Genomic DNA, 16945 nt, shown 5'->3' on the forward strand with positions numbered 1-16945 from the left:
GCTCTAGACACCTGCAGGAAGAGTCATTACACATTACCACACCTTAACCTGGATCTTGTCTGTAATAATGCACATGCTATTTTGTGCCAACCTTGTGAGACAAAAATTTGAGCATTTCAAATTACAAAGGGCATGAAAGAGGGATTTTGCTGTAGAGTCAATCGGAAGTTACTGCAATGGAGCCGGCGAGGCAGGGGACAAGGAGGGGCACAGACCTTGGGAATGATCATCCCAAGTCTTTTATCAATCACAACTTACTCATTTCAAAGTATTTTCTAATGTTTGTGGTACTTCAGATCTACAGATCCTAGATTTTTACAAACTGCTCCCCTTATGGCTATCTTCTTTTGACTTCTGCTGTGCTTAACAGGAGCTTGAAACTTAAAAGAAACTGATGTTTGCTTCAGGGATGAGGTAGCAATTTAACTTTGTTTCATGTTTGACAGCTGTCACATTTTTCAGATGGAAGTCATCTGCAAACAACTTTCTTTTGTATTAGAAGTTATAATTTTGGGTGTACTTCTTCTCAGGGCAACGTATATTCTTCAAAGAGAATCTCTGATAAAAGCCTTGAAATACTCTATTTCTATTTAATAATAGGCATGGACAAAGCCCTACCACAGGTTCCTCATCTTGACTTGCAGCAACCCTCTCTGAAAGGAATAAAACTGCAGACAATTCACACAACACCTAAATCATGCTGGTTTATCTACTGCTGATCACAACTCTTTAGAAGGTCTGATCTCAATAACAAGATCTCCATTTGGGTGATTTTTTAGACTTTTAAATTTACAACAGGAGCCTAAGGGAAAAAGAAAGTGGATTTGGAAATTTAATTCATATTTCATAATGAAATTAAATAGTTACAAATTTAAAACACAAGCTTATACATTTTGAGTCTGTGCCTATGCCTCTTCTCCCTCTCAAGTCTATGGGAAAATGCTTAATTTAAATTCATACATCTTGCACAGATCAGCTATTGAGATATTTTAACTGACTGTAATTTTAGGTTAATGACTACTTGCAATAATAATATTGAAAAATTATCTGATCCTAGTGCATATTTTTGCTCTCAGAGGAAAGTGTGGTCTGTGAAACTTCTAAAAATGGTCTGCTATGATTTTTAGAAAAAATATTAATCTATATTATTACCTAAGTAGATAAAATCATTAAAGGTATTCATTAAATTTGGGTACTGATATAGCAATACACTACCCGGCTAAATTAAATGTTATTAAACCATCTAGAACAAATGTTTGAAGAGATTTGTAGGACACTTATCTCAATCCTAATTTCCTCAGGACACAGATAGTTCGTGTGCACAACTGGTGAATGCAATGCAGAGAGAAGGAGCAGTGAAGCATTCTGGTTACTTTGCTGCAAAGTGAACTCTGCCCTGCAGGCACAGGGATGCAGACTCCTCACACTGACACGGACAAAGGCACCTGCCCAGCCCTGCCCTGCCCTGCCCAGCCCTGCCCAGCCCAGCCCAGCCCTGCCCTGCCCTGCCCAGCCCTGCCCAGCCCAGCCCAGCCCTGCCCTGCCCTGCCCAGCCCTGCCCTGCCCAGCCCTGCCCTGCCCGCGAGGCTGGGAAAGCTCGGCAGCACGTAGCCAAGTACGTCTTAGACAAGCTATGCCTTAATTGTATCTCAAAATGACCCATACCATCACTGTTTTCCAAGTCTTCCTATTTTTCAGTGGCCCATCTAATTAAAACTTTTGCCTCCAGAGGGCAGAACACATTGCCAGCAAGAGGATATGTGAAAAATACTTCAACCAAGGTATTTCTCTGACAGTCATTCCTGTGGCATTGCAGCTCTTTTGGAAAACTCTGATTGAACAAACTGTCCAAAGGAACAGGTTATCAGTGTTAAACTAAAGGTCTAATACAAAAATGAACATAAATACATGACAGAAAGTAGCAGGCACACTGCTACACAAAGAACCAGCAGGAAAGCTAACAAGTAAGAACTTGCTCTGATAAAAAGCAGTCCATGCTGCCTGGGCTAACCTGCATGTGTCATAAGGGTATAACCTTACTTTGGGGAATCAGAGCATAACATCCAGTCCCTAGTCTATTTTTCTTGAATGACTGGAAGGATTTGGAAAATCATCGGTACAGGTTCAATGTTTCGATTTTGTAGAGAGGAAATGACTCTTTTCTGGGTGACAGAACAGACAGTAAAAGCAAACTCAGCATCACTTCAGCAGACATGGGAAAACTGAGTATATTGTCTGAACAAAATCTGGAAATTACTCCAAGGGAAGGTCAAGGCAACGTTAAAAATGGCCAGCTGAAGCAAGAGAAAGCTCATGGACAGGTTATTTGTACTGCCCAGGACTCTAACAGCTAGTTACTTTCACAGAATACCACTGACCCATTAACAGAAGTTTGAGGACTCCTTTCCAGATAACAATTTATTTTAACGTGGAAGGCTGGTTTTGTAGTCCCAAACTGTGCCACTGTTGAATGTGAGCACACTGTGAAATGCCTACTGGCATACTTTGGTTTTATACTTCACATTTATTCACCACTCAGAAAAACTGAGTGCAGTACTTAACTCCACTGATCACATCCAGCTGGAAATAGGAATAGCTTAAAACTATCATAACACATCCTTATTGATCATATACACTGGCAATGATTTAATTTACCACATATGAGATCAATTCTGTACTACCTTCTACACACATTCATTTAGCCCACACTCAGCAAGTCCTTACGCTGCTGAGTGAACTGAACTACAAACTGAACTACAAACTAAACTCAGGCAAATCCACAGGGATTAGAAACCAATCCACAGGGATTAGAAATCAACCCTAATCTCTTGAGAATAAGCAGGTGACATATTAATAAAATTTCCCTGTGTTCTGCCTCCTTTCTGGAAAGATCCCAGACCTTTAAGATGAAGATGGGTGCAGGAAGTGGGATGCTCATTCCCATCAGGGAGAACAGCATTATAATGTCCCTCAAACTGGCTGCTCTTATGGCCTCACTGGTCTTGAGACCTGAAGTGGCCAGGTGTTTGCTGTGCAAATTCAAACATACTTTATCCAGTACTTGCTAGGAGTGCGGTGCTACCTCCATATCACTGAGTGATTTAAACCATCTTGAGCAGCGAAAAGTTGCATAGTCTGAAGACCATTTATCCTTTCCATAGCAAAGGAATTTTAAATGGAAAAGAAGCAATACCTAATTTAAAAAAGGACCTATGGGAGCCCCAAACCCTCCCGAGTAATTTCCTGAAAAAATGTATTTTCTAGAAATTAAACTTTGCTTTCTTAATGAACACATTCTGCAGAAAAGAGTTATTGGTCCTGTCAATTCAAATTACCAGTGGATGCTCCTTTCAAAAGAGCGGTGCCTTTTGAGGATTTATTGTAAAATGAAATAGTAGACAAGGATGCATCTTATTAATTTGTTTTCCTCCACAAGGATCTATCATTAATGTGTTTGTAAGAACTAATATGCATGGCCCCCAAATTACATCTGTGGAGTCATTATAAAAATCCTTACTGTGTTGCCATATAATTAGAGTTCCTGTGCTGAATATATTATTTCAAAGCTGTCAGAAGAAAAATTACAGACCTTGTGTAACTCCACAGGAGTTGGTGACATGATTTCTTTCATTTCTTGCTTAAATTTTCTCAGAACCATGGACTTTCTCCCCACATCTGACGGCAATGTGTTGCTACGAGTAGCTTGACTGTAATGTGGCCTTACAGAACTTCTTTCCTGGAAGCTGGCTTGTCTTCCCAGCTGGTTACGAGGTTGTGGGTTCTCATGATTCAAGCTCATTGTACTTCCTGACATGATTGTGGCCTAGAGCATTAATGAACAGGTTAATTTGTAACAGAGAATGTGGGTTAAGTAAGTGGTTAATTCATAGCAGTAGGAAAAACACCTCTATTCTTTGTTAGAACACAGTCACTCAGGGCACAGCAAAAGGCAAAAGGACAGATGTTCAATCTGCTTGCAAGTCACTATAAAATAAAGGACCACAACAAAACACAATAACAATATATGAACCCTATGGGCAAAAGTTTTCAGATGGCTTTTCAAACTAAAATACTGAGCACCAGAACTGCTATGCTTGTAAGCCAGTCCCCTGGCAGACTGAGGAGTATGTAGTGTAATTGCATATTTTAAAAATATTTTACACATAAATAAAACAACATCTAAGTTGTGGCATAATTGCATTTGTTGGAATTGGAACTACAGGAAGGCATTTACAATTCAGACTGTGTGTGCAAGGTAAAAATATGTGAGCCAGCAGAATATATAGGTAGCTCTAGAGCCAGCATGGGCAGAGTGCCTGGATACTACCCCAAGCTTAGGGAAAACTCAGTGCAGGTGAGCTCACTGCCTGAAAAGAAACTTTGCATGACACACACACTGCAAGAGTGATTGCCTTAACTCAGCACTAATACTGGCCCTGGTCTCACTGCTAGTTTTAATCTCAGTAAAAGCCTTTTGTTTTAGATGCAAGAATACATTAAATCATGAAAGATGATGATGGGAGACACCTCATCCACTGGGTGGAACAGAATGAACTTGAAAAGCATCCATGCACAGCAAGGAGCCTTCAGTCTTGGGAAAGATTTTCTGCCCTAGGAAATGGGAGGCATATGCACTTGGGCACAGCCACTGCAGGGACAGGATGTGCCGAATTGCCTATTTATTATCTCTTCTGATGGACACCTGGAAAGGGAAGTTTAAAGACCATAACCAGAATTCTGACTGGGACTGGATGCAGACAGCCAGTTTGAATGGGAGAAGTAAAAAATAAGGGCAAAACAGAAAAATAAATGTTTGCCTGTAACTCTGGTGAGCATGTCTGTCACCCTTCCTTCTCACAGCTCCAGCACTACTTTCACTATAAGATAATGGATTGTAGCCATAACACTCTTTTGTGCTCAGTAATGACTGATATCACTGTCTGATGGAGCAAAAGCAGCCAGAGGACTTGGCAAACAACAGCCTTCTTTGCTCTTTGACTGAAGACCTTGAAATGAAAAATGATAAGGAGTCCTCGACTATGCCATGGCACTTCATAAAGCAGAGGCATGGCCACTCAGCATCTGTCACACTGAGTGAGTCTGGCTTTCTTTTCAGAGCTGGGGGTTGTGCAACGAGGCGATGCTATAAATGGTATGTCTACAGTTCTGAATTTTGCTTTCATGAAAGGCTGAGGAAAACTCAGTGTGTTGAAGTAACTGAATTCTGGATGACCTATTTCCCTTTTGGTATTATTATCAGTTTCTATATTATCCTTTTATTATGCTCTGAATACCGAAAACTGCAAGAGAAGCCTGCAGTACTAAACCATATCTAACTATGGAATTAAACCAGTATAACATTTTCTCCTATATTTTTCTGTTTTTCAATAACAAATATATGAGAATCACATTTTGCTACCCAAACATGCAATACAAAAGCCATAAATCTGAGGAAGTAAATTAATCTGAACTGAAAAACTTTCACCCAGTTATGCCATTCACATTCCTCCTGGCTCCTAAAGGACTTTATAAAACATAAAAATGAAAATGAGATTCTGCCAGTTTTGCAGCTCTAGGAACTTAAAAGAACATAAAAGAAAATATTTTAGGACCTTTCATTCTGTAGCTTTAATTAACAGTATAATGGTAATTGTTCTGATTAGATAACTTACAGAAAAGGTGATTAGACAATTAAAGACTCTCAAGTTTCTCTGTCTCTGTTTTCTTCCCCCGATGCCCTCAGCACAATCTAACACAAAGCATGGTTAGATTTGTAATAAACTTAAAGATGAAATACGAAAATTTGTTACACAGTGAAGAAATTGCTGTATAATGAACATTTCTCACAGCGGCAGCTTCTTTTTCTTTCAGAGTGGTGTGATTATAGGTAAAAATTTTGAGAAGCTGATTTTCTTTTATGTTCATTTTAATCAAATTAAGTTTCAATTTAAAAGACAACCTATAACATGCTAAGAAAAGCTGCATGAAGCATCTGTCAGCGAATGGAATGTATTGCTGCAGGAAGGCTATGCCCACTTAGAAGTTCTGTGCCATTTACTGCCTGTACAGACAGCATCGATGGTTATGCACAGCAGAAGCTGCAAGTCAAAAGCACTGGGGTGAAAATGTTTATAGAATTTTGGTTGCATTGCACAAAAGAAAACAGCTCTGGTTAGGGGCAGGGGAGGCAGCTGCACAAGCAAAAATATAAAGGTAAAGGGTAGGTACCAAGAGAGTCATGTTTCTCAAACACAGACGCCTGTCAGCCTTGTCCTGTGGAGAGGGGTTAAAGCTTTTAAATGAATTGGTGTGATTAGTGCAACTTAAAAGAAAAAAAGGAGAAAATAAAATGAATGTAAACCAAACCAAAACCATTATATTTCTCTATAATTGGAAAGAAAGGTTAAGATTTTTCTACCTCTAGTTCCCTCAGAATTCCTGACTGGCCACAGGTCTCTAAATCCTCCAGAGCCTGAGACCAGAAATTTTCCTCCTGGTCAGCCTCGGTGTTATCATGGGTACCTGTGAAGCTAGATTTACAATGAGAAGTTAAAAAAATGTGGACTTTTTTCCCCCTCTAAAAATATATATTACACACGTGCCTTGCCACAGACTGCAACTTGAATGACAGAACGTTATGCAGGAGAGTGGGGAAGAGTCGCTGACCAGGAGAGGCCGGATGGACATGCAGAGCACATGACAGACAAGCCTTCTCATAACCTGGCAGTCACTAGCAGCTGGCAGGATCTGAGCAGCGAGTTGTTCAGTAAGGAGATAAATGGATTCCAAGAACAATTCAATACACATTTTTACTGGATTGAAACCAGGACCTCCCTATGAAATTAATGAATCAACCAGTAGCTGTGTGCGGAGCTGCTCCGTGCAACAAATATTTGCAATATAACCTTTCAACCTCACAGACTTCTCCCAGGCAATATGAAAAGAGTCCTCTTGTTGTTTTTAGCAAACACTTAGCCAAAGAGTCTTGGTGGTGCTTTTTACCTGATTCCTTCAGCCTAAGCTGTACTTATCAATTTAAGTCCAGCTGATCGCCATAATATAAACGGCTCCAATAATTTCATACATAAACAAAGAGAAACTTTCAGGGATGACACTGTCTTGCATGGAAACTTACATCTCTAGTGTTCATAAATGCACCAAAGCCTTATTAAAAGCATTCTTGAGCAGATGTTGGTGGCAGTGATGCTTAGGGTTAGTCGCTCAGCAACTGAGGCCTGATAAAAACCACAACTCTGGGCTACGGTGACACAGCCCAAAGCAACATCTTTACAGTGTATGTGTATATACAGGGAGGGAAGCAGGTTTTTCTACCTGAGCAAGGGGAAGCAGCTCAGTAAAGGTTCACAGAAGCATCAGAGCTGCTGCATGGGAGAGGGCTGATTATGTGAAAGGCACAGGGGAAGAAAAATGAGGAAGGAAAGTGACAATTCACTCTTTTGGTGGCAGCAAGCTGTTACTTTGGAGCAGCTGCCCATGGACTGCAGCTAGTGGTGCTTAACAGCACATAAACAGAGCAAACACTATTATGGAAGCATCTGAGGCCTTGCTTGACAAACAGTGTATTACTGTGAATAGCATGAATGTAATTCTGTTTACAGAATGGCTTTTAAATAGGAGAATTGCCCAGCACAAGGGAGGACAGCTTGAATGCTTCACACACATGATACTCTGCCTCAGAGATGCTTTCTTACAGCTACAATCAGTCAAGCAGACAATGGTCAGCCATTTCAATCTCTTATTGCAATGATTCTCCACCTAGCATCAGTGTCTCTTCTAAGATATTGCAATAGATACAGCAATGGCAATAATACCTACTCAGATCACAGATGCAATTCCTCCCAGGCAAGACAAGAAAGTATTTAAAACATTATTTTAGAAAAATTCTTGACTTCTGAAATGAGCTTTTTCAATAATTCTATGTAGCTCTTTCAATAGCCAATGTTGAACTTAGACTAATTTATCCATTACAATATCTCTTGTTATATTGCATATTAATGATATCAAATGGAACTTAAGCTAATGAACAAGATAATTTGAGGCAATTGTCTGAGACAGAAAAACCTGGATTTCCTAGAACTGGAGGTCCATTTCTTCTCTGACTTCTGTGAAATAGAAAATCATGATACCTCTACATCTGGACTTAGTGAAAGCAATTTCTTTTTCAGCTCTCCTCTCCTCTTTTGCTCTTTCTCTGAGTCTTGTGTCTTGGTGTATGAAATCTCAATTTTTGCATCTTCATTATAGACACATGAATATTTGTAGCTGAGCTAATACACCAAAAAACCAGAAGAGGTACCAAAATAATTTATCTAGATGTCTTTTTTATCTAAAACCTGAGGAATTGATTTTAAGTCATATGAAATATTGTTTGATCCACAATGAACATATTTGGTTTTCTGACACTTTTTTAAAGAGCTGTCAGAAATTCAGATGCGTAAAAAGTCTGAAGGATATGCAGTAGGACAGATAATGAAGACATGGGTATCTATGATTTGGTTCTTATTGCCATATGAGAGACAAAATCTTCTGTGTTTTTTAGTTTTTTTAATAAGGAGGTTCTTGGATCTGGCAGACTCATTCCTGTAAGCATTGATGTTTTAATGTGTTGAACATTTTCTCTGGAGCAGGAACTATAACAGACTTGTCCTACCTGCCAGTGATAGGTAGACACCAGGCTAGAGAATGGTTTAAGCTCTCTGGTTTCATTTGCTTTCCCACTGAAATTTCTCTGTTGATCAACAGCAACTTAATGCAGTGTTTTCTGCTTTTAGCCTGTTTTTCTCATTTCAACTGTTTTTCCTTTCTTCCCTTGTCTTCTCACACCCCCTGCCTCTCACCTCTGCCTCAGCTCAGCTGGATCTCACTTTTGTGCACTTTTTAGTTTCCTACCTGGAAGTATTCCACTCTTCCAGCTGTCCCCCACCTTTTCTTTGCCCTCCAGAGGCACCTTTCCACATCTTTCCCTCTTTCTTCACGCTCCTGATATTCTCTCCACCTGATCTTTCTACAGGTGTTTGCTTTAAATGGTTTTCTTGATTCTCTCCCAATGTCTCAGTCTCCTTCTGTTGCCACATATTCTTGGAAGATGTGCTACACAAAACAAAGTCAAGAAAAAATTACTTTCTGCAGCTAGAAAAGAACAGAAATTGTTTAGCTAGAACTACAAGAGAATAGATGCTTTTCTGAGGATTCCTGTAACATGCTTGAAGAGCAGACATAGCCTTCTCAAATACTCCAGTACTTGGGATAGCAACACCATCAGATGTGGCACCATCCATTTTACAGATACAGCATTAATCATTTTAATTTGTACTGTATTTCTCAGGTGTAAGTCACGTTGACAAGCAGAACAAGACTTTAATGTGCATACCTTCTGCTGAACAGTGCTTTAAAATGGTAATAGAACACATGCTTTTCATTTAGAAGATTCTGTATTTTACAATCCAGCTCCCCTGATTCACTGCTCATCAACTTTTTCAGCCCATTACTTACATAGCTGCAAAACAGTGGGTGTTCTGGAATCCATGGCTGCATCTCATTTGAGAACAAAGTATGGGCTGTAACTGTGGATAAAGGCCCTATTAAACTAAAAATACTAGGCTACCAAGAATGGGCAGTACGAAGAAAACTATCTCATTTCCTTTATTAAACCCTGCCCACTATTAGCTTATGAAAACTGCCAGTCTGCTTCTGCAGTAGAGACCAAAGAAGCTGGTCTGGACTGAGAATTCACACTTGTTCATATCTTAGCTGTCAGCTTGCCAGGCTTGTCTCCAGACAAAATGCCACAAAGCCATGGGCTGTATCAGACTGTTTGTTATTTGAATTCTGAAAGCAGGATCTAAACTTTGCCTTGATTTGTATTTCAAAGGTTACAGACTGGACCTCATGGATTTCCTTACCCAGTATGTTTATACAGGCACCAGGAAGGTTTTTTTTAAATACTAAACTTGAATTTTTCAGACTGACGTTTCAGGCTCACTGTGCTGGCACACCAAGAACGTGTATTTCTCATGAAGGACATGCATGTCTGCAGGTCCTGAGGGTGGTGGCTGCAACGAGCACAGAAATCTCTTTTACTGTGATGCCTGTCTTCCCAGGTCTGAGCAAGAACTGTTCATTGGCAGAAACTACCCAAGTCTCTGCAGTGGATCAACTAACAAATCCAAAATTAAACAAACTTAGAATAGCAGATAGATTTTTGTGTCTTTCACTATCTCCAGGAACTGTGAAGTAAATATTTTTTCTTCAGGAAGTGCTTTTGTCTGCAGAGAAATTAACTGAAAATGAGATTTACTTCTCAGGAGAGGAGGAATAAATGCATAGCAAAATAACAATAGTTTGGCAAGACATTTGTACCTGGATCACTTTTTACTCCTGCTGAATGTGAATGTCTCAAGCATTTATGGAAGAAGACAGTAATTTGTGCTTCTTTGCTCAAACCAAAATAAATTTTCATAGAAGACAAAAGTTCAACACACCAGTTGTCTTCAGCCACATTATCTCTAGGTTTATTTTTGTGGCGTGGAAAACAGATCAGATTTTCCCTGAAACTTGCCCAGGGAAATGCCCTATTTTTTTTGTTTGTTTATTCTTAAGGGATAAATGCTGTGTTTTATAGGCTGAAGTAACTTGAAAGAAATATATGTCTTGGTTTTGGCATCATAATCCTCCATTAAGCTGTCCCAGTAAGTTTCATTAAGTACACTGTGTATCATATTTAAAGGAAGAGCCGTTATAACTTCATTAGAAAAACATAATTTAATTCAAGACAGCTAGTGTTCATGTTTGAGGCACTGCTGCAGCTGCAAACCAGAGAACAGAAACTCGTCTGGGAACTTACGTGCTTGCTGCAGGTCGATCCCACTCGTCGTCACTCAGCCCTGGATCATGAAATGGGTGGCTCCGTGGTTTGCCTGGAGGGGACAAACTACCCTGCTTGGGACTCCTCCAGTCATAGGCATTGAAGTTGTATCCTGAAGCCTGATAGGTGTGTCCTAAAAAGATGAATTACTAAGTTACAGCAGTACGTATGCTGAAATGACATGAAAGCACACCTCTGAAGTTGGGTTGTCAAGAATTGTTGGAATTTGTCATTGCTACCTAATTTTTTCCTGTAGCCAGATTATTTAACCTAGATTATGTCTGGAATTAAGTATGCTCTAGAGTTTCTCTTGTGAAAGTCCACTGAAAGCAAATTCTTAAATATATCTAACACTGTTCTCCTACTGTTTATGTCTCAGCTGCTTCTATATTTAGTTCTAGATACTGTCACAATTTATCAATTACCAATTTGACATCCTAAATTGAACATAGTGAATAAATCACATGTTATGGATGTGTTAAATATATGTTAACAGGGTCATATGCAACATGCCCAAAATTAAGCTAAGTTATCAAGGAAAACTGCTTCACGTGTATTAAAAAAAAGTTTCCAAAGATGCATTAAAAAATCCCATGAATTTGGCTTTTCAGGTGTCCTTTTCCTAGGGCTCTGAGAGCTCAGGAAAAGCCTGTCTCACAATGGGCACACATTCCCAGGACCAGTGTACACCATCTCTATCACCCATTTCTAAGCGTCTCAATGCTATGTAAATGGCATCAGATGGCTTTTAGACCTGCAGAGTATATATCTGGGTGTTTTTATCATACTAGCAAAGCAGGCATTACTTCAACAGTACTTCTTTAACTGAAACCAGTTGTAATTCCAAGCAGGAAGCAGTTTCCAAGTGATGTATCATGAAGAACACACGGATCAATGTGTCACAAGCTAATGCTGATCTAGTAAGCAAAAGCCATTATGGTAAAACCGATATACATAATATATACACTTTATCTATCTATCTATATATATGTATGTGCACAGGTATGTATGTATATACACACACACACACATATATATATATATAAGCCACATATATATGTAATATACAGCACCTTGATATATTACTTTTTTAGCTCTATAGTTGGTGTTTTTTGATGTGCTATTTTGTTGATGACTATTACCACTGCTGCCACCCCTCTAAGGAGGGTTATTTGCTTCCATAAATCAGTCTAGACCTGTCTCCCTCAAATGCTGTGTACCTACAGAGCTGTGAGCATTTTCCAGCAAACTGGCAGATATGAACATAGTCCCAGATTCTAGGAAAGGTACTGGTTTAGAAATGTGACTTCTGTGTGGTGAAGGCTCTGGATTAGTAAAACAGACACATAAGACAAAGGTACAAAATGGGGTATTAGTTCAAGGAGAGAGAAAACCGCTCACCAGCATTAAATTGGTAATTAATAGGATAAAGCATTATCTAGTGCTCCAGAAACATCCCTCAAACTCCTCAACTTGCTTAGTCTGTGTTTATTGCCAAGAAGGGTTTGGAGCAAAGCCAAACTCAGCTTGATGGGTCAAGACAGAATGAACTTTAATAGAAATGGGGGCCACCACGACACCAAGGGATAAAGGCACAAATCTGTTTGTACTCAGGCTGTTTAGCAGAGGTGCCATGTATCCATCCAAGTCTGGGCTGATTTCTTCAAGGGAGTTAAAAAAAAATTTGCCTTGAGATACTGGCTCAGCTTTGGCACAGAATCCAAATCATCAGGACTTTGGAAAGCATTCTGGGCCTCAATCCTTTCCACAGCTGAACAATTTGTTCCAAATATATTCCATTCATCCAGAAAATGAGAATTACTATTCTGGCACTTTTTCAGCAATACTTCTCCTTAGAACTTAAAAAAATCAGAAGAAAATCTAATATAACTTATTTTGATAAACTGACCAACAGTTAAGGAAAGGGGTCAAATTCATCCAAATTCTAACTCTAGCGAGGAAGTTATTTGAGGAAAGGATCTATCTGTTCAAATACCTGCCAGGTAATGGCAATACATGCTTTACTGTGGAAATAAGCATTTTTAAAAGAGTTAAATAAAACACTGAAGTTGGATGTAAGTTATTTTTCTTGTTATTTAGAACATTACAAGATGTAATATCCGGTAAGATCCTTCACTGCCTAAATAAACATATGTTATAAATTGAAAAGATTTGAAAATCCTATATAAAACAATAGTCAGAGAGAGGTGAAAAAGATTATCATTATGGAAAATCATGTCTTTAAATTAATGATTGTTTTTGACAGCTGAGAGTTAGGTGTTAGTACTGCAGGAATGAGGAAGAAGCAAAAGATTTACAAACCATAGGCAATGACTAATGTTGCCCTTGAGCCGTTTATAATAAATCTGTTGTCATTTAAAAATTAATGCATATGGGCATCAAACTTATGAACATCTCCAGAGTGTTCTGTGTCTTGCATTGATCTGTACTTGAAGGATAAACTCCTTAGTTGTGGATGAACTATGGACCAAATTATTCACATGACAGTAAAGCTAACAAAAGCCTGTTAATGTATTGATAAATGCTTTGTAAGGCATCACATCCTCATGAAAGCATGAATCTGAGGCCAGCCAAGTGCAAAAATTAGGCTGCATGCAGAGGTGTGTGGTCATAATGAGACAGCAGCACATTATAAAATACAAGGTTAAAAAGTACAGATAAAAAGTTCTACTTAGAGCAAAGGAAGGTCAACCATGAAGGCGATAATTCCTGCTTTAAATTTTGATTGTATTTTTGACAGTACCTTGATTTCCAAAGCTGGTATCAATACCAGAGCCATCCCATGACTCTACTGCGCTGTCAACACTTGGGACTGTAGTGGAATAGATGTCCGAGAGCTTGGCAGATTTCTGTGCAGCAGAGCTTTCATCTTCCGCATCGCTCAGCTCACTCGCGTGACCCACAGGCACAGAGAATTTCTTGGGACTGGTAGCTGAATAGGATTATATAAAAAAAGGAGTTGATCCTTGCTTTACTGCAGTTCTGAGAATCTGGTTTTTACTTCTGACACCAAGCTTTTCCAGGGATGGGCTAAGTGCTTGTTAATCTGCAGTAACACCTGCATTAAGGACCATGGATGGTACCCTTGGCCACACTCACCATCTGTTTGCTTCTTGATTTTTAAGGTGACAGTTTCTCCTGCCATCTGTAACAAATGAATGGCTTCACTCAAAGGTTTTCCTTTCAGACTGCTACTATTTATTGCTAGGATTCTGTCTCCTATGTGAATTGCCCCAGTCCTAAAATAAGAGAGAAGTAAAACATTGAGAAGAGAGTGCAGGAGGCAAAAAAGGCAATTTCTTTGCATTTTGGAGCATTAGTCTCATCTCCTTTTCTTTTTTTTTTTTTTTTTTTATTGCAGTGTCACAGAGTAATTCTTTTGTAAGAAACACTTAAAGCAAGTCCCCTTTGTTGTAGTGACAATAGCAGAGCTGAGGCGTGATGTGGATTTCTGTGTTACTGTGACAGCTGAGTTAATCACCTGTGGATGACATTTACTGCAGCCCACCTGCACAATCTCAGACAACTTGGTAAGTCCTAAAATGACTCAAGTTTCTAGAACATGTCACAACATAAAAAAAGCAGTGTAAGCAAGCAACCAGCTATTTCACAAACCTGGCCTTCAGGACGGGTCAATCAAGAAAAGCAAATAAATTATTTTTGTATAAATGGTATCATGCACAGTATCATGTTTTGTGTGCTGTACTTTCTCTCTGAAACCAGCACGAAAGGTGAAACCACCAAATTACAATGACTCAACCAATCTGAGAAATAACAGGTGACAAAAATCCTTGTAATTTTCATTGTTTTCCATCACTGACCATGAGGAACATTTCTGTTCCTCTGATAATGCTTCCTATGGTGTATGTAAGTACACATGCAGATGCAGTGGCAGAGAAGTGTACAATGAGTTCAGATAAACTTTACTTATTTACTTTCTTTACTTATTTTACTATACAACATTATTGGTTTTAAAAGACTGCTAAAATGTTTCTGTGACTGGGCAGTTTGATTGATTAGGTTTTCCTTGGTGTTCTATAATAAGGACCACAATCCTTTGCCTTGTATAGTATGTACATCCTGCTCATGCTCCTGGAGCTTGGCAATGATCAAAAAACAATAGCAAAAAGATTATGAAGTCAGATTTGGAGAATTATAAAAAAATCAATTGCTAACCCAAGAAAATTAGGGTTTTTAGGTAAAAGAATCTAATCTCTATCTTGACAGAGAGAACATTAAAAATAATTTTCTTTCCAACTTACCTTTCAGCTAATCCTCCTTTCGTAAGGCTGGAAATGATTATGGGATCAAAGGGTTCTTCAGTACCAGAGATTGTAATTCCAAGAGGTCCACCATAGCGCTTGAGCTCAACAGTGTAAATAATTGCTCCAGAGCTCTCCTGTTCATCTGCAATAAATGACAAGGGGATGCAATTGTTTTTTTTTATGAAAGAAAGAATTAAAAAAATAGCATATTCAGTCTAGTGACTGGTAATCAAACAACATTATCAAAGGATCACATTTCAGATACAATTCTTAATCATATTCCACCAGATTATTTTCTAAAAAACTAAATTACCTATTATGCAATTTTTTTATTGCCAAAACCTGGACACAAGTTTGACAGAAAAGCTCCCTTCATACTGTAAAGACTAAATTTTACTCTCTTTAAAATCTTTAGATCTACTTTCCTGTTAAACTAAAACTTAAGGCTATTTTGTTAGAGAATCACAGATTGATTGAAGTTGAAAAGGATCTCTGGATGCCACCTTGTCCAACCTCCTTGGACAAGCAGGGCCAACTACAGCTGGTTTCCCTGGGTTGTGTTCAGCTGGCTCTTGAATATTCCCATGGGTAGAAACTCCACAACCCCTCTGTACAACCCGTGCGAGTGTTTGGTCACTGTCAAAGTAAAGAAGCATTTCCTGACACTAACATAACCTCCTGTGTTTCAGTTTGTGTTCATTCCCTCTGGTGCTGACACCGGGCACCACTGAGGAGGGCCTGGCTCTGTCTGCTTTGCACCCTAATAAGATTTGCCCTTTGAGCCTTCTCTTCTCCAGGCTGAGTGGTCCTATCTCCCCCAGCCTTTTCTCAGAGGAGAGGTGCTTTAGCCTCTTCACTGCCTTTGTGACCTTTTCTGGACCTCATCCACTTTATGTCCATTTCTGTCTTGTACGGGGGAGCCCACAGGCTGGTCCAGCACTCCAGACATCTCTCTCCAGTGCTGAGCAGGGGAGAAGGATTACCTCCTTTGACCTTCTGGCCAAGCTCTGACTCTGGCAGACCAGGAGGCTGTTGTCCTTATTTGGCACAGTGTCACATTATTAAAGAAAAGGCAAGTTACTACTGTGGTGCAAATACTGATACTCATATATTTCTTGAACTGAATGTAAGGTATTTAAAATTAAAGGTAATTTGAAAGTTTTGAACCCAAACCTTCTTAAAAGAATTCTGGGAAAAGTCAAAAGTCATAAGATGAGCAGCTGTATTCATAAAATAGTCCATGTTTTTGATGGACATGTTTTGAGCTTTTTGTAACATAATCAAAAATATCTTATGTATACTGAATTATCAACTAAACTGAATAGTAAGTCCATTAGATATTATTTCATGATATTGCATGATGTAATTTGCATTATTTAGAAGTTTTATCTCACCAAACAACTATCAGAACTGGAAAAGAATCCATCACCCAAGTAAACTTAAGTCAAATGTATTTCCTTAAACAACATTCAATAGGTATTGCACCAATAAGAAACGTAGTTTTATTTATACAATGTTCTTTACATATTATTAAAAATACCCCAACCACAGCAAGAGAGCAATCAACTGCAGCATCTTTGAGTATTAAAGTAATATTTTAAAATTTAAAATGCCAGAATTCTCCTCATATCAAAATAAAAAATGCTTTCTAGCTCATGTTCTGATATTGGAATTCAGCCAGGATGACTGGTCTGGTGGGCAAATTTTCTTAGATTTGTGGGTAATACATTTTGAGCAGGTCAGTGAATGTGGAAAATGTAGTCTAGGATGCACA

General features: G+C 38.9%; 1 protein-coding gene across 7 annotated transcripts in view; it reads right to left on the reverse strand.

Moving 5' to 3' along the window:
- GRIP1 (glutamate receptor interacting protein 1) overlaps positions 1-16945 on the reverse strand; it is a 303215-nt gene that overhangs the window by 5155 nt on the left and 281115 nt on the right. For 5 of the 7 annotated variants that reach the window (XM_077783507.1, XM_077783509.1, XM_021547368.2 and 2 more), the window contains 8 exons: positions 15169-15313; positions 14006-14145; positions 13650-13838; positions 10865-11018; positions 8911-9111; positions 6419-6530; positions 6229-6273; positions 3590-3823 (listed from right to left, as the gene is read on the reverse strand). In XM_077783507.1, the coding sequence (XP_077639633.1) occupies positions 3590-3823; positions 6229-6273; positions 6419-6530; positions 8911-9111; positions 10865-11018; positions 13650-13838; positions 14006-14145; positions 15169-15313 (1220 nt within the window). The remainder of the gene's footprint in view (positions 1-3589; positions 3824-6228; positions 6274-6418; positions 6531-8910; positions 9112-10864; positions 11019-13649; positions 13839-14005; positions 14146-15168; positions 15314-16945) is intronic. The other 2 variants (XM_077783511.1, XM_077783506.1) reach the window with 1 other exon arrangement.

Source organism: Lonchura striata, chromosome 5 (assembly GCF_046129695.1).
Source record: "Lonchura striata isolate bLonStr1 chromosome 5, bLonStr1.mat, whole genome shotgun sequence".
Taxonomy (NCBI): domain Eukaryota; kingdom Metazoa; phylum Chordata; class Aves; order Passeriformes; family Estrildidae; genus Lonchura; species Lonchura striata.